Below are 24,519 nucleotides of genomic sequence, written 5' to 3' on the forward strand. Positions count from 1 at the left end.
CTTGCTTCCTCTTTCAGTACGCATTCAACATTATACATCAACACAACACATTCAGCCAGAATAATTCTGTCTAAATAAAATTTTTATCATGCCACTTCCTTCATCATAAATCTCTAATAACCACGTTAATTCTTTGATGAAGGCCCCATACTCCTACCTGGGAGCAATTCTCTGTTGTTTTTTATTTTGTCCTCTGGTCCCTTGGTTATTCCCTCTGAATCACCTCTCCTCCCCTGGAGAACCCCCCCATAAAAAAATGGCTTATGTTTACAGCTAAGTAATTTTCTTAACCTACTTTCTGCCCATAAATATTTTGTATCACATTTCACAAAACATGGCTTCTTCATTTTTTACCGTCTGTCCCTTTCAGCCTAGGCTTGCTTAGTTTCTTCAAAAATGTTTTGGGTTCTGCAGGTACCATTTTGCATTACACTTTACTGGACAAAAGGCACATTTCAAATCTATTCGAGAGAAGTCCTTCTCAACCTCTGGTCCCTGTATGGTTACTGTCAGACAATGCCAAGTAGGTGCTCTATTGTTTCACAGAGAGTTGATGAGATATATCCTTAGGGTCCTTAGAAGGTCCTGACTAACTAGTACAAGGGGCTTATGAAGGATCATCTGAAAACCATCTGAGGTTTAAGAGGGTTTGATAGTTTCATACTTGTATACACCTTGAGATGTTTTACTGGAAGCAACCAGGCTTTTATTTTTGTCCCGAGTCTCTTTCTGAGAGAGACTAGGGATGAGAGACAATTGTTTAAAATCCAGAAAGCCGTAGGTTTTTATATCCCCTCTAGATTCTGCTTGAAAACTGAACAATTCCTTCTTTAGCTCAGCTCTCTTTTTTCTGTGCCTCTTGATGAAATCAGTTGATATTTTCAACATTTAACCTAGAAATCTCCTTAGCAAGATTTATCAGTTTATTAGATGACATTTTTCCTATTTTCCATGTTTGCTAAACTTTTCATCACTAAATTTTTAAAAAAGCCTTCTTTCCTCCAGCTTCTTGTAACATTTTTGTCATTTTTATTTAAGCCCTCTCCAATGGCCTCCTTGAGGCTCATCAGCCTTCTGCTAATAGTTTCTTCTAGGCCCTTCTAGCTTCTGCCTACCACTCAGTCCCAAAGCCAGTGCCATATGTTTAGATGTTTGTTATATGTATTTGTTACTTCCACACACAACTTCCAGATACCAAATTTGGTTATACTTATTAGTGCTACATTATAAACCAACTTTAAATCAGTGGTATAAAATAACAACCATTTGATAGTATTCATGGATTCTATCAGGGCAGGGAACAGACAACAGGCAATATAATTTCTCTCTGGTCCATGACATGGAACTTCAGTTCCAGAAGATTCAAATGCTTGAGATGACTTGAATGACTGGGAAGGAAAATCATCTGGAGGTTCTGACATCTGGCCAGGCTGAGTTCAGCTGGGACTTTTGACGGGAACATTTATGTGGGACACTCTCAGGTACCTTGGGCTTCTTACAGCATGATGGCTGCATTCTAAAGAGGTACACACCAAGAAGGTGATCCTGTTCAAGCTCCCCCATTACCTACTGAGTATGAGGAGATGATGGGGGCTGACAACATGCCTTATAATGTATAGGTCTCCATAAAGAGCTGCTTTCAGTAATCCTAAACTTTTTGCTGGTTGCAGTGACTGGGTAACACTTTATACTGTCTCCTTTGAGGAGTGGAGTGGGTATGTCCTAAGTGTGGGGAAAAGGGTGTGCAAAGTTATCTAGTAGTCACAGGGGATAATTGTCTACAAAATTCATACTCCACTGTTAGAATATACAATCATTGCTGGGAAGTGGAAGCCCAACAAGGGAATTGATTTTTCTACCCCAAATTGCATGTAACTGTGATCATGTGACTAGTTCTCAGCAATGATGAGTGTGTTGTGTTTTACTTTTAAGCCAAGTTGGTAAAAAATCATGTGTGACTCCTTCGCAATAATATTCTTCTTCCCATCACCTTGATGCAAATGAGCATGGCAAATTCGAGCCATGTGTTGAAGTCAGAAATGAAAGAGGACTAGGTCTCTTCATCACAGCTTGGAGAGAAGCTGCCTGTAAATCAGGGATAGTCATCTGGACTTGACACAATTGAAAAAACAGACCTCCTCCTGTGTAAGTTATTATGCATTGGGGTAATTTGTTACAATAACTGAGATTATCCTACATAAAACAATTTGTAGGGAATTCCCTGGCGGTCCAGTGGTTAGGACACTGAGCTTCTACTGCAGGGGGTATGGGTTTGATTCCTGGTCAGGGAACTAAGATCCCACATGCCACAAAGCACGGCCATAATTTGTAATAAAAGGTATGATGTGAAATTTACCTGCATCAAGAGTATGGAGATAAGGGGGTTATTGGGTTGTACTATCCGACAGATACAGGATGGATTCAGTTTTTCGTATACTCAGGCAACAAGACCAAGTCATACATATTGACTTCTATATGTAACATAACTGAATAAAATCTAGCTTTTGTAAATTGAATCATATAAGCATTGATCCTCCCACCCAACATAGTTAGCTTCTACTATTTTTTCTAGTGTTTAGGAAGGATACTGGCATATGACAAATAAATCTTCACCCTCAAAGGCTACAGAGTAATAATGAGTAACATCTATAAGTTAGGTATATACTCATAATATAACACATGTTATATGCCATGAAAGGTAAAATGTTATGTTTTATTATAAGTCAGAAGAGAGAGATTGATTTCTTCTTGGGCAACTGTGGAAAACATTTCAGAACAGTCTTTATTTTAGCTTGTTCAGGCAAGTTGAATCAGATTCTGATAGGCAGGGGTAGCAACAATTGTTTTAGAGAAAATATTAATGACCAGAAGTGCAGGAAGAGAAAATACAGATTACTCAGGAGTCTAGTGGTACGAGCCTCTGATGCTTGGCAAGGAAACCAGGAGATGAAATTGAAACAGAAGGTAGGCCAGATCACAGAAGAACCGTGAATCCCAAGCTAAGGCTCTTTAACTTTATTGGCTAAGCTTTGTAAGCAATGGGGAGGCACTCCCAGTTACTGTTTACCTGGAGTAACTTGTCTGGACCAGAGCTGATAGACATGGGAGAGAATCTGTGTAGCAGAAATAACAGTATTGTTGAACTTAGAAATAAAAATTCTTGCAGAAGCTTTTCTCTAGTTTAGGGCAAACCTAATAATGCCTTGTTCGAACTAAATCACTTGACCTGTGAAATACTGCTTCCTTGTGATTTTAAAAGACTTTGGCAAACTTTCCCCCCATATGGTAGAATGTATTAGCAAACATTTAAGAGGCTTCCTCTGATGGTTATAATTAAGCTTCAAAGGGAACAGGCAAAGTCAGACATTGAGTTGGGCTGAAACTATTTCCATTTTCCTATTGTTACCAATATGCAATCTACCCTAGCTTGCTTTCCATCATATTTTCCAGAGGGTGAATAAAGGTTCCGATTTTGTTTGGTGGTAGAGAAAATCAGTATGCCAGCAAGAATTTTTAATGCTATATGATTCAGAGCTAGTTGAATCACCTTGGGCCACTGTACACTCTGTAAACAGCACAACACTCTGAACTTTTGGGTCCTGGCCTATTTTCAATCTCCTTTTCAGCTATCTTGACCAGGTATCCTATGCTTCAGCCTACTGAACTATTTGGTATTCATATAGTCAGTAGTCTTCACACATTCATGTCTATTCTCGTAGATTTCAGCTTGATTTTATCTATACCTGTGTGCCCTCCTCCTCTACTTCATCATCCAGTCTTATTTTGCTACAGAACTCTTATTTTCCTTCAAGATTCACAGTTGTGCAAGTATATGTTTTTAATGAGAACTTCTATGATGATACTATCATTAGAAAAGATGTATAAGATGATACTATCTTAGAAAAATTAATTGGATCTTTATGCACTCACAGCACCTTGAAAAATATATTTTCTAGAATGTTATTACATTATATTTGAATTATATTGTCTATATCTGACTTGCTAAATTGTGAGCTCCCCGAGTACAAGAATAACACAATGTTATGAGTGCTAAATTCAAAACGTGCAAATTGCTATGAGAAGCTAGAAGAAGCAAAGCCAAATAATCCTATAGAAACCGTTCAAAAGCCTCAACACTCCAAGAATGGTATAGAAAATTAGGAGGCAGTTGAGCTAAGGTAACCAAAAGATTAGTGAGTAAAAAAATATAAATAAATATGAAAACAGTTTGCATTTTTTCATTCAAAAATATCAGTAGGAAAATTTAGAAGAAAAGTAAGATAAACCCCTGTCTTGCCCTCAGGATCATTATAATCTCATAATCTCACATTGTAGATAAAGCTACCAAACAAGAATTAATCAGTAAATACTGTAACATAGCAGTTCAGTACCAACCTGAATTGGTACTGAATATATATGTGTCTACTGTATACCTTAGATATACCAGTCTAGTTACCATGTCAAAGAAGACAACAAAATTACTCTGACCTATTTTTCTTGACACCTAAGGATAATGGCATCCTTCCACAGTGTCCCTAAACCTATACTATAATAATCTCTTTTTCTCTCTTACCCAAATTAATGCCAAGCTGTAACACTTAAATTTAAAAATAAGAGATTTGAGGAGGCTTAATATAAAAACACATATACAAAATGCAACCTTAAAAATGAATTCAAGTAGAAGTATACAAAAACAATAAAGAAAGAAAGTCAAGAGGAGAGAAATCTCTGAATGAATTTTCTTAAGACAATATTAAGAGTTATAACATCATAAATTGATACAGCCACTATGGAGAACAGTATGGAGGTTCCTTTAAAAACTAAATATAGAATTATCATATGACCCAGCAATCCCACTACTGGGCATATACCCAGAGAAAACCATAATTCAAAAAGACACAGGCACCCCAATGTTCATTGCAGCACTGTTTACAGTAGCCAGGTCATGGAAGCAACCTAAATGCCCATCAACAGACGAATGGATAAAGACGATGTGGTACATATATACAATGGAATATTACTCAGCCATAAAAAGGAACGAAATTGGGTCATTTGTAGAGACGTGGATGGACCTATAGACTGTCATACAGAGTGAAGTCAGAAAGAGAAAAACATATTGTATATTAACACATATATGTGGAATCTAGAAAAATGATACAGATGAACTGGTTTGCAAGGCAGAAATAGAGGCACAGATGTAAAGAACAAACGTATGGACACCAAGGGGGGAAAGCGGCAGGGGGGTCGGGGGGTGGGTGGTGGTGGGATGAATTGGGATTGACAATTGGGAGATTGGGATTGACACGTATACACTAATATGTATAAAACAGATAACTAATAAGAACCTGCTGTATGACAAATAAAATAAAATTCAAAAAAAAGAGTTATAACATCAGTTAACTTCCAAAAGTTTTATATAGAAAACTATACTTTATGACTTAGATTGATTTCCACTGTGGCTAAAGTAATATAAATAAGTGTAGATAGCTTCGATCATAGTGAAATAGGATACGAAGGGAGTGTGGATTATGGGGAAGAGGTGATCAGTGGTGCAGGTTACATGAATTAAAAGAGAGGGAGAGAGAGCTGCCACTCAACAACGTGCAAATTGCAAAATCTGACTCCCAATGATGTGATTAACTATGTGCTCCTGAATGAGAGTCAGTGAGAATTAGAACCTATTCCTTCTATCTCATTAGGAAGCAGGGAATGATAGAGGGGTTTATAAGTGAGATTACAGTCCTGTTGAAATGTGGCTACAGGAAATCAAAGAAATTAAAGGAATGGTAGAAAACTAGACATAAGCAAATATCTACATATTTAAAACAAGGAAGAAGACAGACTTTGGAAAATGTTAGCTAGAATAATAACTAATGACCTGTGGTGAACACATAGTGCAAGTTATTTTTTAAAAATCATATTTGTTTTTTTGAATAAATGTGGAATTGCTAAATACAAGACAAAAATTTGGATAAAAGATTAATAAGATATAGATTCTGTTCACAAGGAACATCTAGACAAATAGAGGATATGTCTGATGGGCATAATTTTACAAAGTAGGACAGTTTCACAAGAAAAGCAAAGACACATGTCATAAGAACTATGAAAAATAAGTATTACTAGTGTCAAACGGCAAGATTCTCAAACTCAAATGCCTTCTAGGGTTAGCAAGTAAAGAATACATTTGAATGTGGCAGTTACCACTAAACTTTAGCTGACTTTTGCCATGGCAATGAAGGGCCCAAATATTAAAAAAAACAAACTTGTGTTTTATTTTCCTGTTAAATATTCAAACTGTAAAAGTCGTGGACTATTTTTTAAAAATTAAAAAACATTGTGTGGGTTTTTAATTTAAAATTTAAAATTTTAATTTAAAATTCTTTAAATGTGTACAGATGATTTTGTGTATATTACTCTGAATGGTAATACCTGTGGGTAAATGTATCACCTTATGTAACAGAAAATGTAATTTTACAGAGTTTTTGCTTTTAATTACATAAAAGAAAATGTGCATAGCTAATTTTTGGAAGTCAACTGAATGTATGTTGGGACTGCATTCTACTACGTCTATATAAAAGCCATGACTTTTACTGCCTTCTCCCATACCTCCTTTTATTTATTTTGTGTGTGTGTACATGATTCAACTCATTGAAACTTACCCTTATATTATTTCCGATATTCCTTTCAGAGTATTACAGAAAACAAAATTCAAACTTCTCCCATCTATTTACTTGTAGCCAAAAGACTAGAAATACACAGCTTCTTTAGCATTTAGTTTCTCTGTAAACTATTATCTCAGCTTCTTAGTAAAGGAGCTAATTTAGTGATTCCCATAGCATGTTGCTTACCTTTCCCTTTAAGTTGTATGAAAAGAAAATAAATCTTTCACATGGGCTCAAAAACCTAACAAAAATTATTGTTCAAGATACTGGACATATCCTAAAATATTTATATATACCACTGATACAATATTCCCTCCCCAACACCTGCCCAGAGTCAAAATTTAATTTGTGCTTTCGTGCTCCCAAGCTTTGTTGTGGTGAACAGGGTAAATGATGAAGAAACAAAACTGAAAACATTCAGAAAAAGAGGGTAGATTCATTCTTCCTAAGAATCATTCTACCAAAGCGCCTATTGAAGGAAAGCTCTTGAAGGATGGGGGAGGTAGGGAAGGACAGAGTGGAAGGTGAAGAGACAGTAACATTAGGTAAACAGAGATCCTGAGAGTTTAGAGCAAGGTACAGAAGCAACTACCATAAATGAAATTTGGGGGAGAGAAGTTTAAGCAGATATCTTAGGAAGGACACCATGGATTTTTATGATGGAATATCACTGACCACCACTGTTTTTCATTCTGTGTTAACTCTTTTGAACTGTTTTCATTTTGAAACACAAGGTTATGCTTAGACTGGCCCTAAATATTCTGATCACAGAGAAGAAGAAAGAAACGGAGAAGGCAAAAGTGCAAGCATTGGGAGTGGAATGGGGAAGAGGAAGGGAGCACCATACCTAAAACCAAGCCTTTGCAATGTTTCAAAGTTTCCAAGCACTGCCTTCAGGGAGGTGGATCTGAGATCTGTTCTCCCATCTTCTTGCTTGGCTGCCTCATGAAGAAACCCCTTCTCTGCTGCAAACCTCAGCAGCTCAGCATTTGGCTTGCTGTGCATTGGGTGGTTAACACTGGTTTGGTTAACACTTGCCAGGCACATACTTTCCCTTCCCAATCCTATCTATACTCCTCTCTCCTCTATCATTTAAGTTCAAGTCTTTAAAAATTGTCAGGGAGGCAATGAAAAGAAAATAACTCTCACTTTTATCACAGTCACGCTTCAGTTCTGAATAAACAGTAATATCTTATTTGATTATCAAATTCAGTGAAATATAGTCGCCATTTTCAAAGACAGAAAATGCATCCTAAATATTGAGATGAATCAAAGTAAAATTCCTAAAAATATGTAACTTCCAAATGGAAAACAAATATCCTGAACTAAAGGGAATAGTAGCTGAACTTTCTATATATTTTCTTGAAGTGACTGTTTTAAAAGGAAACCAATTATTTAGATATATAACTTCTAAGTTAGTTATTTATACATTGCATTAATCACTTGTGTTTAAATTGGGCACATTTTTCATCGTCTTCCCATACTCGAAATTGTTATATTTTTCTTCATGATATTTTTAGTAGCAGTTTATGATTTGAGACAGACTTTCTCATAGTTTATCACTATAACCATGGTGGGGTTTTTTGTTGTTGTTCCCTTAAAGAAAGGTTTGGCATCCCACTCTGACCTGTCTAGCAATTAAATTGGCCATGACAGTAGGATTCATCTAATTTTGTATGAAAAGTATATTTTCAAGGAGTCAAAACATAAAGAGCTTTATTATGACTACTTTTTTTACTTTTCAGAAAAAGGAGAAATATTAAATATTCTGCATCTCAAATATTCCTCAGTTCAGTAACTGTTAAAAATATTTTTTACAAATTAAAAAAAGATACATTGACTCCCTTGTTCATTTTGGCTCAAAATTGAAAATCACTGGCATTTGACAACAATATTTTAAAAAATAACAATCAGATTTCTGCCCAGAAAATGATTTTGCTGATACAGTTCTGGTGACAATGTAGACTACTTACCTCTTTCAGGTACACCTTGGATGACGTGGACTCTGAAAATCCAAGTTACACCCAAGATTCCATTCCCCTGTGGTTACTCATCTGGATCACAGACATGTAGACATAGCACCAAGTGGGACTCCATCAATGAGTCAGTCAACCCTTTCATGCAGCAAAACCTTAGAGGGAAGAGCAAGGAGGATGTATTGGCTATTAGGAAAGCGCAGATTGCTGGCAGAAAATGACATCCTCTAATAAGATCTAAGGTACGACTCATACAATTGCCCTAATTTTTAAGATTGATGGGAAGCATAAAGCATTCTTTAAGTTGGTGACTGGTTCCAATAAATGCCTATATAGTACTGCATATGGTTTTAGAATGTGAGTTTATAAAGAAGGTGGAGATCCCAGCTCCCTCCATCATGTCTATATATATATGTCTGAGTGTGTGTTTTAGAGCTCTGGGGAGTGTCTTGACAGAGAACCTGAGCTGGACAAAGCAGCCTTAATCTGAGTGAGCTAACCAGCACCATGAAAATATCAGGTGTCCTTCTGCTCCTCTCTCTGGCTCTTTTCGGCTTTTATTCAGGTGAGTTGTGTTTTTTTTCCCCTTAAAATTAAAATCCAATACTTATACTAAACGGGAAAAGACAAATGAATTTGTCCACCATAGTTCAAAATCCTAACAATTTTTATATAAAAGACCAATTCTGAGAGATCATTATAGTGACTGTGATGATGAAAATGGTGATGGTAATAATTACAGAAATAACTTTCATCTGTTGAGCATATACTATATTCTAGGCATGTACAGGGCTTTTATGCATTATCTCCAATACACATAGCAAGGTATTCATATCCAAATTCCATATATAAGAAAACTGTGGCACCAACAGTTAAGAAAACTGCAAGGACTTGTAACCAGTAAGCAGAATTTGGAATTTGAATCCGGGTCTTTAGACATCACAGATGATGTCTGTTCCACAGAAACAGTATGGAGAATGGATACTTATTTTAAATATTAGCTTGGCTTTCCAAGACAAGGGAAAGCTTTCCAGTCCTCATTATTCTTCTAATTAGGACTCAACTGAAATTGAAACAAGCAGAAAACAGGAAACTCAACTGGAGAATCCTTCAGAAAAAAGTTATTGAACCTTAGAATTCAGAAACATATATGCTATTGGTGAACTAAATAATTCTTCAAGTAGGGGAATATCTTTGGCCACCTAAATGAGCAATAGTCATATATTCTATGAATTCAGATTGTTCAAAGGACAACTGTACTTCAGTTTGATGTTTTTCATCACATCATCATCTGTGTGAATGAACAGGGCCATTGCATCTATTTCTTTCCTTCTTTATTATTCTACTCTATGCTACTGTAGTGGGCAAAATACACACTAGAGTCTCTGGACCCAAAACCTAGGCCCATCTCATCTACCAGTGTCCTGTGTCAACTAGAGAAACAGCTCAACTCTCTGAGAGATTCTCTCATTTTTAGAATCCTAGACATGAGACTGAGTCCTGGGACCTTCCAGGTCTGGTGTACCATTTTCTATGACAAAAGTAGTTGAATTTTGCTGCTATCAGAAATTTAAATGCCCAAACATGTAAAAACAACAATTTTTCAATGAGATTGAGCAGATGAAGAAGTCATTGTTCACGGGAAAGTGGTCATATTTTCATAAACAAATCCATTCAGAAATATAAAAAAATGGATAAACGATTTCTGTGATATTATGTAGTAAGTTTGACTACTAAAGCCAAGTAACTCGAGTAAGTGGCTCAGTCAACTGCTGAGATGACATAAAAACAGATTTGACTATATTAAAATCTACTTGCAAAGACTGACTCAGAAATCAACTGACAATCCTCGTATTGCTTCTCTTTAGAAAGGCTAATTGATCTATTTAATTGGACCTGGTTGACCAATACAAACAAATACTATCAATAATACTAAAACAGGGTCCTTGATAGACATGTTGGCATTTGGAAATGCATAGTGCCCAAGAGCCTTAATGTTGAGACCAAGAGAAATGAATTTCAGTCCTGGCATTTCCATTTTATAGCTGTGTGACCTTTCTGAGTCTCATTTTCCTCATCTGTAAAATGGGAATATAAAAGGACTAGCGCTAAATAGGGAAGTAAATGAGAAAATGCATGTAAAGTGCTTAACATAGTGGATGGAACATATTAAGTGTTCAAAAAATGTCTATTAATGTTACTATTACTAAGTTTTAATAACAAGAGTACTAGTTGGACTCAGGCATTGTTATTTAAGCTTGCTTCCACTTTGACATTTCATACATATAAGACGTTGGGCAAAATCTCTCCTCTTCTGATCAAAGATCTGTACAGCTGAGAAATGACTGAATATTGTAACAATGAGTCTTCCCTGGTTATAAAAATCACTTGGAGTGTTTACAGAACTATAGACTTCCAGACCGTATTTGGTCTTATATAATGGAATTTTTCAAATGGTTGTCCTGGGAATCTGTATTTTTAATAATCAGTCACACCATTGCATTAAGGTTCGTAATCACTACAGTAGATGAGCATTAACATTTTTTCAAATTTAAAAGCTCCTTATCCTTATCAAAATTCAGCAGCTCGTACCAGGATTGAAGCTAAGACTTTTATTATTTCAGGATTTTAAACTACTGTGCTAATTAGCCACAACCTAAAATCACACATACAATTATAAAGATGCAAGACTGTATTTATGGACTTCTTCTCTTTTGGGAATTTAGAGAGATGTAGCAGGAAAAATGAGTCACAGCAAAGAAAATTAGTTTGTCCTTGCCAGTCTAAATTTGGGCCAAGTCTTTAAAGCTGAGTATAGAAAGCAGAAGAACAATTTAGGACTCAAAGAACAAACAACAAACCCAATCCCTTTCCTCAATTGCCTGTGACAAAGTCTTTGGGGAGGGACCAAAAGCACTGAAATTTGGAATGGCAGAGTTAGAGGAAACTTTCCAACCCAACTTCTCCAAAGTGATGCCAGAAATGATAAAAATCATTCCCACAGTAAATTAGTGACTGGGCCAAGACGGTAACAAGAATCTCCAGATCCTTAGACTATTTGTCTCACCCCACTCCAACCTCCAAGAAATATTACCTCATCACAGTCCATATCCACATATCACTTGCCAAGTTTCTACTGTTCCCTAAGAGGAGAGCACATATAAAAGAAAATAACCAAGCCATGACTTGTTGAGATGGCCAAGAACCAAGAACAAGTATCATCCTAGACTTGGGGATTTCCTCATTTTGCAAATCTCACTTTTTGCGTATTCAGAAATTACAGTGTTTGGATTTTATGCTTTTTTTTCAGGTGTCTTCAGTCAAGGAGTTCAGGTCAGTACATAATTTTATTTATCCTTCAGACCTGAGTGGTTGTTGGCTGGTACTCCCTGACCAAAGAGGTTGTCTATGAGTAAAAGAGCAAAGAAATGGACAAGCAGGCCAGATGAAGAAAACAGCAGAAGTACTTAGTTTTCTAACCACAATATCTTTATGAGAATATTGTTTTCAGTTTAAAAGAAACTAAACACCCACCCCCAGATTTTGTTAAAGTAAAATGAATATAAATAAAAATAGAATGAACTTGTGGTAACATTTATGCTCTTTCACTGATTTCACTGTGTGATCTTAGGCAAGTTACTCAGCTTTTCTGAGCTACAATTTCCACAGCTATAGAAAAGGGATATTATTATTTACCTCATAGAATTAGACTTAAATTACATAAACTATGTGGGAGCATTTGGTAAACTATGCATAGTTACAAAAACTATGAAAGGATTAGTTATTGATCAATAATTAACAGCTTCTGAAAGAGTTAAGACAGCGGTTATTATATTCTTTTTAGAAGTAAGGCAACCAAGAGTTGACAGAAAACTTCTTTAGTGCTTTGTACTGAGTATACACAAACTGATCAATCAAACTTAAATACAACTTGGGTTAAAAATTGGAATGGGCACAAATTATCTTTATTGTTTGGCTGATTTTTTCCAAATTAATCCACCAACATTTTTCCAGTTTTCTTGTTCTAACTATCAAAAAGGCAACAGAAACGAGGTATTTGCTCTGCCAATCACATCCCGTGTCCATATTGAACATTAATACTTGACTTGGCACTGGTTGTTGTTTGCCTTGCTGTGCCCAAGAAACCTTGGCATCAAAAGTTTCCAGACACTACTGCCAACTAATTGGAGTTGGCAAAGAAGTTGAAAAATATTTTCCAATCCTAATATAACTACTACATTGCATAAGACTTTTTTTTCAAATTTTAGCATCTCAGAAATTGGAATGTATCTTACAATGAAACACACCTTACAATTAATTGCCTCTGTGAGTGTGTGTGTGCATGCACCTGTGTGTGTCTAATGCATGCACACGTGTGTTTGTACTGGTATACATAATTGTACATTTTAAAATTGATTTCTTATGTTTAAATACATATGGTAGCACAGCCTATGTTAAATATCCAAAAAAAGAAACATGAAAAGGACATGAGATCCAGCCAATACATTTTATATCCCATTAGGTAGTAAAATATGATTAAGACCATTACACATAGGTTTTTAAAATATGGACTTTAATCCTGATTTTCTCATTAACACAAAAGTCACTTCCCTTCTTTGGGCTCTCATTTCCCAGATTGTTAATGTTTCCCAGATTTTTAGTGGTTCCTAAAGTACATTTAAAATAATCTATCTGCTTGCTTTAGGATCTCTGGGGATGCTTACTAAATATTAATATGCAGATCCTCAGGGGCCATGCCAGGCTTACTGAACAATAATCCCAGGTGGGAGGTTTTGAATCTGCGTTCTAAGAATCTAGTGCTGGGATGTACTGACTTTGGAGTGCTCAAGTATGTTGGAGACTATATAGATGAGCTCCAATTTGAAAACTTCCTGCCTGTGTAGTTTGAAGGATGTCTCTTTCCCTTCTCATTGCCTTTGTTTCTACATCTGTAAAATGAAGAGTTGGATTTAATGATCTTTAAAGCCCCTTCTGGCTTAGGTATCTGAATCAGTCTGAACCAAGCATGCCTTGCGAAGACTGCTGTCTCTTTTCCATTCAAATATAAAGGGCAGGGGCTTCCCTGGTGGCGCAGTAGTTAAGAATCCACTTGCCAATGCAGGGGACATGGGTTCGAGCCCTGGTTCGGGAAGATCCCACATGCCGTGGAGCAACTAAGCCCGTGCGCCACAACTACTGAGCCTGCGCTCTATAGCCCACAAGCCACAACTACTGAAGCCCACATGCCTAGAGCCCGTGCTCTGCAACAAGAGAAGCCACCACAATAAGCCCGCGTACCGCAACAAAGAGTAGCCCCGCTCGCCGCAACTAGAGAAAGCCCGCACGCAGCAACGAAGACCCAACGCAGCCAAAAATAAATAAATACACAAATTAAAGAGCAAAGAGTGTATCACCTTTAGGATGACATCAAGGCTACCCCTTCTCTTCTGCATGCCTGGAAAGAGGGTGACAGTCCCAAAGCCAGGCAGAAAAAGCTGAAACTAACCTTAGAAGCATGCCTGCCCAAGTTTGATCCAGCCAAGACAAAAGGAAGAATGATTTTTTCCAACACTCAAGTCAATCTTTTCATGCCAAGAAGTCTCTTCATTATGAAGCATCTGATGGGAGATTACCGCTAGCAGTCTAAATTAGAGATTTGTAAAAGTTTCTCATTCTTTCAAAAATATTATTTAAGCTAAACAAAAAGCATGTTCTGAGACTTTTGGAATTCATGGTCCTACAAATTCATGGTCACTTCCCTGTAAATGTAAATGACTAATATGCTACCAACTCCAAGTAGGAACATTAAATAACATAAAATAATAATAAAATAAAAATAACTTAAAAACTACAATTTACCATCACCACCCTTCATTACAGAAATTGTAGTATAATAACAAATGCTTGAAAGTCATAATCTCAGAATAAGGATAGTCCTTTAACCTGGATACATTTTGCTTCTAGAAGCACTTACTACACTATGTTTATTTTTCTTATTTCCCCTATCAGGCTGTGTATTTGGGAACCATATACTTAAAAAGATGTTTAAATGAATATTTCTGATTGGAATTAACAAACCTCTCAAAAACAATAATTGGCAACCATTTTCTTTTACAATAATTTTGGGGATATCTAAGTTCAGTTTTATTTGTATTTTAAGATAAATACATGGTAAATTTTAATAGTAAAACAATGCTCCATGACTAGAATATGTTTGGGGCTGTTCATTTTTCCTAATTAGCTTGAATTCACTTATAATTAATATACTGACAGAATACCTAAATACAATTTGGAGATGTTAACCAGCCTCTACGACTTAACTACAGAGGAAAACTGAAGCCTCAGAAAGAGGACCTTGCTGAGTCAAGTTTACCAACAGCAGTAAAGCTATGCAGTCTACAACTCAGGACCCCTGACTCCATACTGAGTGAGCTTCCACAGCTCCATGCTACCTATAACCAGCAACAGAAAGCCATTGTGCAGTTCATGGGAAAGTGCTTTGAGCAGTATAATTGTCTAACAAATACATGTCTTAAACAAAGAAGTAATTAAAACAATAGTTTCAAGTAAGATAACCTGTCTCCACATGTTGAAGGAATTCTGAAACTTGAAGGAAATGGAGGAAAAGAGAACAGAATTGACTGCATTGGCTCAGGTCAGAAATGTTGAGGGTGGGTATAGGTAGTAAATTTGGAATTAGTGAAGCTGCTTAAGATAAAGAAATACATGAAAGACAACACTTGCAAGGGGATAGAAATGATGTTTTAATCTGAGGGTAGGCTGGGGAATCTGAAGAATGGTGCTGTTATGAAAAATGGAAAAATTAGAATGTAAAACTAGTTTGGAGGGAAAAATAAAGTTATATTTTGGTCATAAATGAATATTAAGTAAGAATCAGATTGTTGACTAAAAGTGTCTTGTACATTTGTGACCAACAGACATTAGAGTTAGAGATTTTGCTGAAGACTCAAGAAAAAAAAGTCTAGGACTCATTAGCATCACCTGGGAAAACATATGTTCTCAGAGAAAATCAAGTGTATAAAATTTTCTTGAAAATGAACATGAATACTCAGGAGGAAACTAGAAAAAACAATAAAAAGGATAGAGAAGATACAGGTGGAGAACTGGAGTACTGACATATACAGAAATCAGGAAAGAGTTTTGAAAAGATGGGAGTGGTCAAGAGTAGCACATATAAAGAAATCATGAACATTTTATAAATAGCCAATGGATGTTCCCTGAAAGATGTCATTTTTTTAGACCAGTTTTGGTAGTGTGGAAGGAGCGTGAAAACCGGGAAAGTAGAAGCCAAGTCAGGGAGGGGTTAGGAAAACTGGTACAATAAAGAAAGGGATTGATTTAACCACATAAGTAGTAAAGGGAAGAAGAAATGAAGTCCTACATCCGAGGGAAGTTGGGTCTCAAATTTTTCTTTGGCTTTATTTGTAGAATTAAAATATTAAACTAAAATAGCAATGATGCTGACTCTTTAGTTGATTTAGTGACCATATAAACTCACTTCACACCCAAGTTAAATGATTTTGTAGTCACTGTTAGCAAAGATGACTAATTTGGGTAACAAAAATGTCACTGCATTCCAAAATATTTAGGAAGGCACAGTTCTTTGAAGAACCATAAGAGGTCAGGCTGATACTAAACACTGGCACCCAATGCCTGGAAGCAGTATCCGAAAGCTGGACTATCTAAGGAAATAAATGGAGGCACCTGTTAAATTCAACACCAATCTAAAATTTTTAAAAAACTGTTTTAAGGGCTTCCCTGGTGGCGCAGTGGTTGAGAGTCCGCCTGCCGATGCAGGGGACACGGGTTCGTGCCCCAGTCCGGGAGGATCCCACAGGCCGCGGAGCGGCTGTGCGCGTGAGCCGTGGCCACTGAGCCTGCGCGTCCGGAGCCTATGCTCCGCAACGGGAGAGGCCACAACAGTGAGAGGCCCGCGTACCGCAAAAAAAAAAAAAAAAAAAACTGTTTTAAGCTAAGTAAAGTAGGGTAAGAAATAATGGGCTCAAAAATTCTAGAACGTGATACAATTTACATTATTAGTGTTTATAATAGTAATCTTACACATGACACTTTACAAAGTGTTTTCATAGGATTTATCATTACAACAACCCTAGAAAACAGGCATTACCGGCCCCTTGTTAAAGATGAAGAAATTTAAACTCAGAACACTGAGTGCACAAAATAATGCAGCTAATAAGTGGGAGAAACAGAATTCAGATTTAGGTTAGTCTAATCCCATCTTCAGGATAATCCCCTAGAATTACAGAGTATTAGGGCACTTGAAGTAGGCGGGGGTAGGGGTTGTCTTTCAGCTCTCCTAGGTCTCCCAAATGCCTCATGGAGGACACTTTAAAGGAGAAAAGATAATCCTATCGTCACCCTTTGTCTAGACCTGCTTCAGCTTGGACTGAGAAGCCAATTGCTTGGATTCCGTTTAAAGGAGTCTAAAATAAAAATACAAAAGAGGAGAGAAAATCTCAGCAGAAGAATGACACGACACTCCAAAATCAGCCTACTTCTTTTTGGTTCTGAGAGATGTGGGCTCTTTCTAGTCTCAACTCTGACATTCCTCTGCCTCACTCTTTGTCTCACAAAAGGGATTTCTGGCTGGCTCTACAAAGGCATTCTTAACCTCGCCCAACCTCTGGCGCTCTCAGAGAGTGGTCCTTTTCTGCCCCCAGTCACCAAGCTAAACATTTTCACACAGTGAGTGTAGTGGATCCTCTAGACATAAAGGAGGAAGCATTTGGGCAATAGTTGTTGTTCTCCCACCCAACTGCACAACTAAGGACCCAGCTTTACTTAAGCTACTCCACCGGAAGAAGTCACAGCTAAATCTTGGGTTATCAAAGCTGGACCATCATTAGAGTTTATCTAGTCTGACGGTACTTAGCATCTTCTATGAGTTACAGAGCCTTTCAGAATGTGATGAGAGACACAGTTAGGGCAGGCCTACAATGAATAGTTTCTTTTCTACACTCCTCCTCCAGGACTATTTCAAATATTCCGCACTGACTTTCTACAACTCTCAGGTGACCACATTTGATCCTAATAAAAACCCTGGGAATGAGACATGGCAGCTGTGTTTTCTGGTTTGGGGGTTTTAATTTTTTGGTTAAGAAAATTGAGGGGCAGATATTGAGTACTTTGTCCAAGATAACACAACTGGCCAATGGCAAATGGCAGAACAAGTTCTATAATATGATTCCTGAGCTTACTTCAGGGATCATGAAAGGCCACTGCAATTTACAGGTATGTAGGCTTGTATCTATGTTAAGGAGGTTTGTTCATATACCGTTTGGTTGATTAGGTTTTATTCGCTGAAATCCTTTGCTTTTCCTAGTCTCATTCCCACGGGGCAGTGGAAGCGGCAAGTGGGTTTGGGGAAGCAGCTGGGTTCTAGAAATTCTCAAAACGAAGACCCTCCCCCAGTGCCACTCCCATATCTGTTTTCTAAAGGACAAAAGGCGCTACATCACAAGATGAGAAGGCCGGCTGCCAGGGAAAGGTGGCTTAAGGAGGCGTCTCTTTCATGTAAGAGACTTTCTTTTTTTCTTTTCCTTACCTGCCCTGAGACGCCACCTCCGCTATCTTCCCCATAAGCGTCTTTGCCGTAAACATCTTTGCCCCGGGTGTTTTATCCATGGGTAACTAATTAGCCGTAAGGCAATTTTGCCGTAAAAGTTAACAGGTTGATCGTAAAAGATTAACAGGTTGATCGTTCGGGTTGATGATTCGGTTTGCACTGGTAGGCAGTTTGGTTTCATTTATCCATTGATTCAGTACTCCAATTTTTATATTACATAAATCTTAGCCCTCATAATAGTCTAGATGGTGAAGAGCACACTGGCAGTCTTAAAATAGTGGATGATAAAGACTACACGTATGGGCTCGATAGAAAACATGGTGATAATACTTACTTGACAATATACCAGGAACAAACAACAGTGTAGAAGCTTTTACGAGGCAATTCAAAGCTTAGTTACAAATGTGCATCCTAGTATTTGGAAAACAATACCACTGTTAATGAAGGCAGAAATTTTAGCAAAAAAGAAACAGTGCGATGCCGATGCCAAACGAGGAGACGAATCAAGCAAAAAAAGATATAATACTATGAACTAAAGACGTTGATGGCAAATGCTTAGGTACAGCCCACAAAATTAAATTAGGTATTTGTGCAATATGGCCCTGAATTTGCACACATTTTAAATGAATTCAAACATGCTGTATTTTGCAATAAAGTCTTTTTAATTTTGCTATGAAAAATAAATTTCATTATATCCTCATTAATGTCCCTCTTTTATTTTTAGTAATTTTATCTTTTAGAGCAAAATTGCCTTAGGGTCAACTAGCTATCAGTGAAAGTGTTTGTGACAAAAATGCTTGTGGCAAAGATGCTTACAGAAAAGAAGTTTATCGTGAAAATATTTATCTAGAACCTGTAGAGACACACATATCTCTGACTTGAGATGCCCTTTTCTCGGCTTCCACATTGCCTCTATTTGTCCCACTACGTCATTTACAACACGTTGTGCTGAAATTACCTGTCCCTCTGTTTCCCTAATGCAGATAAGATGGTGAGCTTATCGAGATATTTATAACCACTTCCTCTTTGTATCACTAGCACCCAAACTGTGTTTTCAAAATACTATCAGTAATTACCCATTAGCTCTTTGTGAAATAAAGGAAAATATCTATGATTATTCTGTGGTTTAAAGAATTTTCTTGACTCAAGCACACAATTGCAAATGTATATATTAATGACATAAATACAAAATGCATTAGCTTTTGAAAAAAATATATTCTATGTTTTATAATATCCTAAAGATTTTCCAGCTTTTATTTTCTGTTTGGAGACCTAAAGAAAAGATTACTCTCCTGGAAGTGGTATGAGAGGATGGAATGATCTTTAAGAGCACAGGAGAGAGTGGGCCTGTAGGTAGGACTGTAAGAAGCCTAGGTATCTCCTATCTGACCATGCACTAAGAAAATCTCTGGTTAGCACCATACTACTCAATCTTAATAGTACAAGATGCCAAATTTCAACAAAAAGTATATATTTAAGAGTCTCAGGTACCTTAAATCTGATGTATGTGATAATATTTTTAAACTCAGTTGTATAGCTCTTTTGCTGGGCATTTTCTCATGCAAACCTTCAGAGGGCTTTATCAGTATATAATGGTTTGCTAATACTTTAAACAAATGGTTCCTCTTACCTCTGCCCATACAGTCCCCTAATAAGGTATTTTAATAAAGCCTACGTGGCCTGACTATAAGCATGGTCAAGGGTATACCATGACACTTGGTCTTTATTTCTCTCTATGAGGATGTGTTGGAAATCAACCATAGTATACTGTTGGAAATTCTGGGTCAGCTATGAGGAGTATGTTCAAGCACTGGTCTCAATGCTTCTGGTTGTGTGGCACTGGTAAGCCACTTAATTTCCTGAGGATCAATTATACATATTGGCTAGAGCTTCCCTGGTGGCACAGTGGTTAGGAATCCGCCTGCCAATGCAGGGGACATGGGTTCCAGGCCTGGTCCAGGAAGATCCCACATTGCCGCGGAGCAATGAAGCCCATGCACCACAACTACTGAGCCTGTGCTCTAGAGCCCGCAAGCCACAACTGCTGAGCCCACGTGCGACAACTACTGAGGCCTGCGCGCCTAGAGCCCTTGCTCTGCAAAAGCCACCGCAATGAGAAGCCTGTACGCTGCAACGAAGAGTAGCTCCCACTCGCTGCAACTAGAGAAAGCCCGTGTGCAGCAACGAAGACCCAATGCAGCCAAAAATAAATAATAAGTAAATAATTTTTTAAAACAATTATACATATTAGCTAATATGTATAATATTGTTCAGTGTGCATCTCAGGGTTATTGTGAGACCACTGAGTTGATCCATATGAGAATAGTTTGGAGATTATGAAGCAATAAATAAACATAAGACAGTATTATTTTAATGGAACTGTGATGGGGTAAAGTATGGTCCCTCTATTCATGTTTAAATGTCACTTCATTCAACATAGCTGCCATCTGAAGAAGTTCAGTTCTACCTACTGCATATTGCCTGTACTCTGGAATAAAATGGCTCAAATATTATTTGCACGGCAGATATTGACTCAACTGACACTGAATTGAAAAGAATCTTAAAACTTCAGACTACTTCTGAGAGACCACTAGAACCAAGGGGATATATTAGTAGCATAAGCTCTATCATTCCTTCTATAGAGCACTTGATGATATTAATCAGTCATAGCGTGTGTTCTCACCAAGGCTTGATGCAACCTCAGAATCCTTCAAAACAGAGCAGTTTAGGGTAGCCATTACTCAGTTATTGTAGTAGGCACAAAAGTTCAAATTCTACAAACAGACTCTGGGACAGAGTAAATTAACATAATGACATTGGAATTTTGTTTTCAAGAGTTAATAAATGGATGTAGCAGTCACAGGTAAAACTAACAAGCTAACAGATAACATCTGGGAGCTCCTAGCAGTGATCTTTAAAGCAGTGCAGAACGAGTGCTATTGGAGTTACATTAATACAGTTTAAAAAAAAAATGCCATTTAAAGACCAAAATCTATTCTTAGTTGGAACAATTTAGTGTTGGAGCAGAAAGTCATACCTATAGCATTTGCCTTACTTCTTCTGTAAAAAGTAAACATCTGCCTTACATCATTATCTTACTCCTGAATACAATAATTATAGCCATGTATTTCCTATTTCTTAAAAAGTCTTAATTATGTTTAATATATTCTAGTTAGAAAAGGAAAGTGATTTCCTATTTCAGGAAACTTTACATCACAACTACATACAGTACTATAGATAATTCTAAGTTTGCTGTCCAAAACTTCTGTTCTGAGGGACAGTCCCTTAGAATGCACTAATATCAATGTCAATGTGTTTACTTTGCTAGATTGACTGTGGTGAGTTCCAGGACCCCAAGGTCCACTGCACTCGAGAATCTAATCCCCACTGTGGTTCTGATGGCCGGACATATGGCAATAAGTGTACCTTCTGTAAGGCAATGGTGTAAGTATCATACTCACCAAAACTTCCTTGTAAACACAAACTTCCAGAATAAGACTATAACACTTTCCTTGAGATATTCTAGAAAGTTCTACTCATACCCACCCATACAAACTGAAGAAATAAGCTGCAGGCAGATGGGTTGAAAACATATGGGTCTGTGACACAAATGAACCTATCTATGAAACAGAAATAGAATCACAGACATAGAGAATAGACTGGTGGTTGCCAAGGGGGAGGGGTGGGAGAGGTTTGGATTGGGAGTTTGGGATTAGCACATGCAAACCAGTATATATAGAATGTATAAACAACAAGTTCCTACCGTATAGCACAGGGAACTCTAGTCAATATCCTGTGATAAACCATAATTAAAAAGAATATGAAAAAGAATGCATGTATATGTACAACTGAGTCACTTTGCTGTACAGCAGTAATTAACACAACACTGTAAATCAACTATACTTCAATTAAAAAATTAAAAAAAAAAGAAAACATATGGGTCAAAAAAAACCAAAAAAATTATCTAAATTATTTGAAAACATAAACAGTTAGTTTACTTTGTTATTATTAAATTTGACTCAGGAAAATTATTTTTAAAATTTATACATCTTTAAGGATTTTGACACAGTTTCTTATTTTTTCCTTTATTTCTAATTAAAATTTCAACAATTTTCATTCAGTTATGTTTGTTGCTATTATTAATAATTTTGGAAAAGATGAAAGAAATTTATAAAAGTGCAGTCAAGTTTGAAAATTCATCAAAATCAAAAACTTGTGAGAAAATTTATCAAGAAAAATATTACTTTAACCAAATTACTTTCAGACATTTTATTTTATCACAAATTATATGTTGCTAGGGCACCAAGTCCCATTCATTCTTCTCTTTTAGTCTGAGGAAAAGAGCCTTTCAATAAAGAATAGAGGAGAGGATTATCCCTTATTATCCAGACATTCAAACTTTACAGATAGTGTACTAGGAAGATCCTATCAAGGGCCAATATTTATTGAATTTACATGTTTATAAGAAAGAACGGTGCTGTAGATTTTAGCCAATTGACTGTGGGATTCCTGATTAAATATAATTTATAATTAATAAAAATTTATTCAATCAGCCAACCAATCTTTTGGTCTGATTGCTCTAAAAGCAAGGGGGTTTAACCCAGATAAAAGTTTAACCCAGATAAAAGTTACCTCACTTCCTCTATCGCTGTCATCATTTTCTTGTATTAGAGTTTCTTCTATGAATGCCTTAATTTCTCTCAATTTAGTCATAAAATTCCTAAGCACAGGGATTATATAAATCCCTATCAATAATAACAGGGCTAAGCACATAGAATGATATAAATAAATATTGAATCAATGCATAGTACCTGTGTGCCTATGTTTCTATATAACATATCTGAAAAATCAATACCAAAATCTACCAGGAAGAGTGCAGTAGGGTAAGGTGCGATTTGATTTAATGGTCCCATATTGCTGAGAAGGCCTGATATATGTCTGCTATAAAATGCCAAATGCCTGAATATTTGGTTCAACTTCTTACATCTTCTATCAGGTTAGAACTATGACAGTATAGTCTCCTTGCCATTATATCTCCTGTCACTTTTACCTTTTCTAGTTGTATACATATTTGTTCTCAGATAATGAACAGTTAAAACCAAAAAGTCTAAACCCTAGTAAAACTCTGAAGTTTGTTAAGATTCAGGCCTTCTGCAATTAGGCAGATGTTACCTCTGAGTGCATTTAAATAACCCCTGCCTAATCACAGACATGGACACCTGTAAAGCAAATGATTACATGGACTATGACAGAGTTAAACCTTTTTCCAACCTCTGTGAGGGATACTAATGATATTGCACTGAGCATATATTTGTCTTTCTTTTTTGTAGGAAAAGTGGTGGGAAGCTCAGCCTAAAGCACCCTGGAAAATGCTGAATCAGAACAAGCGTTTTCTGCTGACTTGCCAGCTCCCTCATCCTTCTTTTCTTGCCTCTGCTCTTACTTTTCTCTAGTGAATCCCTTCAATTTATAAAGACACACCTTCTACTCTACCTTGAGCTTGGGGAGTTCAATATATATTTCCCTTGATTCACTCGTCAATAAAGTAAATTCTGTAGAAGTACTGTTTGTGTTTTTACTTTGTGATCAAGAAAACATACAATATGGAATATTGACCTGGCGTAAACCTGGATAAAAAGATCTGCTTTTCTGATCAAAATCAACCATGCAGTCACTGTGGGATCTTAGGAAAATCCCTTCTCCCTCTCTTATTCTTGGAATTTCAATGTGAATAATTTTTAACAAAATGACCATATGTTTATAATTATTTTCCAATATCTACCATTTAAGTCTTAGATCATGAATTATAGGTTCTTTCCAATTTCAGGAAGAGTATTTTATATAAAAATAAAACATTTATCCTCTTTGGACCATAGTTTTCTTATCTCTATGGAATGATGGATGACATTACTACGTAATAGACATTACATAAAGACACGGTTTATTTGGTTTCCCAGCAACATCGAAGGGTCTAACAGAAAGAAGTGAATATATATTCAATGAATAATGAATAGATGCAAAGTTTCTAAAAGTGTGCACATTAAAGAATGTAGTTAATTGATCTTAATCATGGAATGAGAGAACTGGATGAAATGTGAGAAATCTTAAGGCCCAGAGAAAGCTTACTTATACTGCCAAAGAAAAAATCTCCAGTTAGCAGAAAAGTCAAGGTTAAAACATAGCTCTTTGGGCTTCCCTGGTGGCGCAGTGGTTGGGAGTCAGCCGGCGATGCAGGGGCCGCAGGTTCGTCATGGCCGCTGGGCCTGCGCTTCCG

The 24,519-nt window shown here is 36.8% G+C and overlaps 1 protein-coding gene and 1 long non-coding RNA gene across 2 annotated transcripts in view; one reads left to right on the forward strand and one right to left on the reverse strand.

Moving 5' to 3' along the window:
• The window catches only part of LOC307183354, a 92,666-nt gene extending 74,409 nt beyond the window's left edge, over positions 1-18,257 (reverse strand). The window contains exons 1-2 of the long non-coding RNA XR_013827449.1: positions 18,225-18,257; positions 8,636-8,793 (exon numbers count right to left, since the gene is read on the reverse strand). This is a non-coding gene — a long non-coding RNA (uncharacterized lncRNA). The remainder of the gene's footprint in view (positions 1-8,635; positions 8,794-18,224) is intronic.
• On the forward strand, positions 9,146-23,967 carry SPINK6 (serine peptidase inhibitor Kazal type 6; the record flags this gene model as incomplete). The annotated part of the gene is made up of 4 exons (XM_079915724.1): positions 9,146-9,203; positions 11,949-11,971; positions 21,574-21,689; positions 23,576-23,967. 4 exons carry the CDS (start codon positions 9,146-9,148, stop codon positions 23,619-23,621), a joined length of 243 nt encoding a protein of 80 aa, XP_079771850.1. The 3' UTR covers positions 23,622-23,967.
• Positions 23,968-24,519: the final 552 nt, after the last annotated feature.

Source organism: Stenella coeruleoalba (genome assembly GCF_951394435.1).
Source record: "Stenella coeruleoalba genome assembly, chromosome: 3".
Lineage (NCBI taxonomy): Eukaryota > Metazoa > Chordata > Mammalia > Artiodactyla > Delphinidae > Stenella > Stenella coeruleoalba.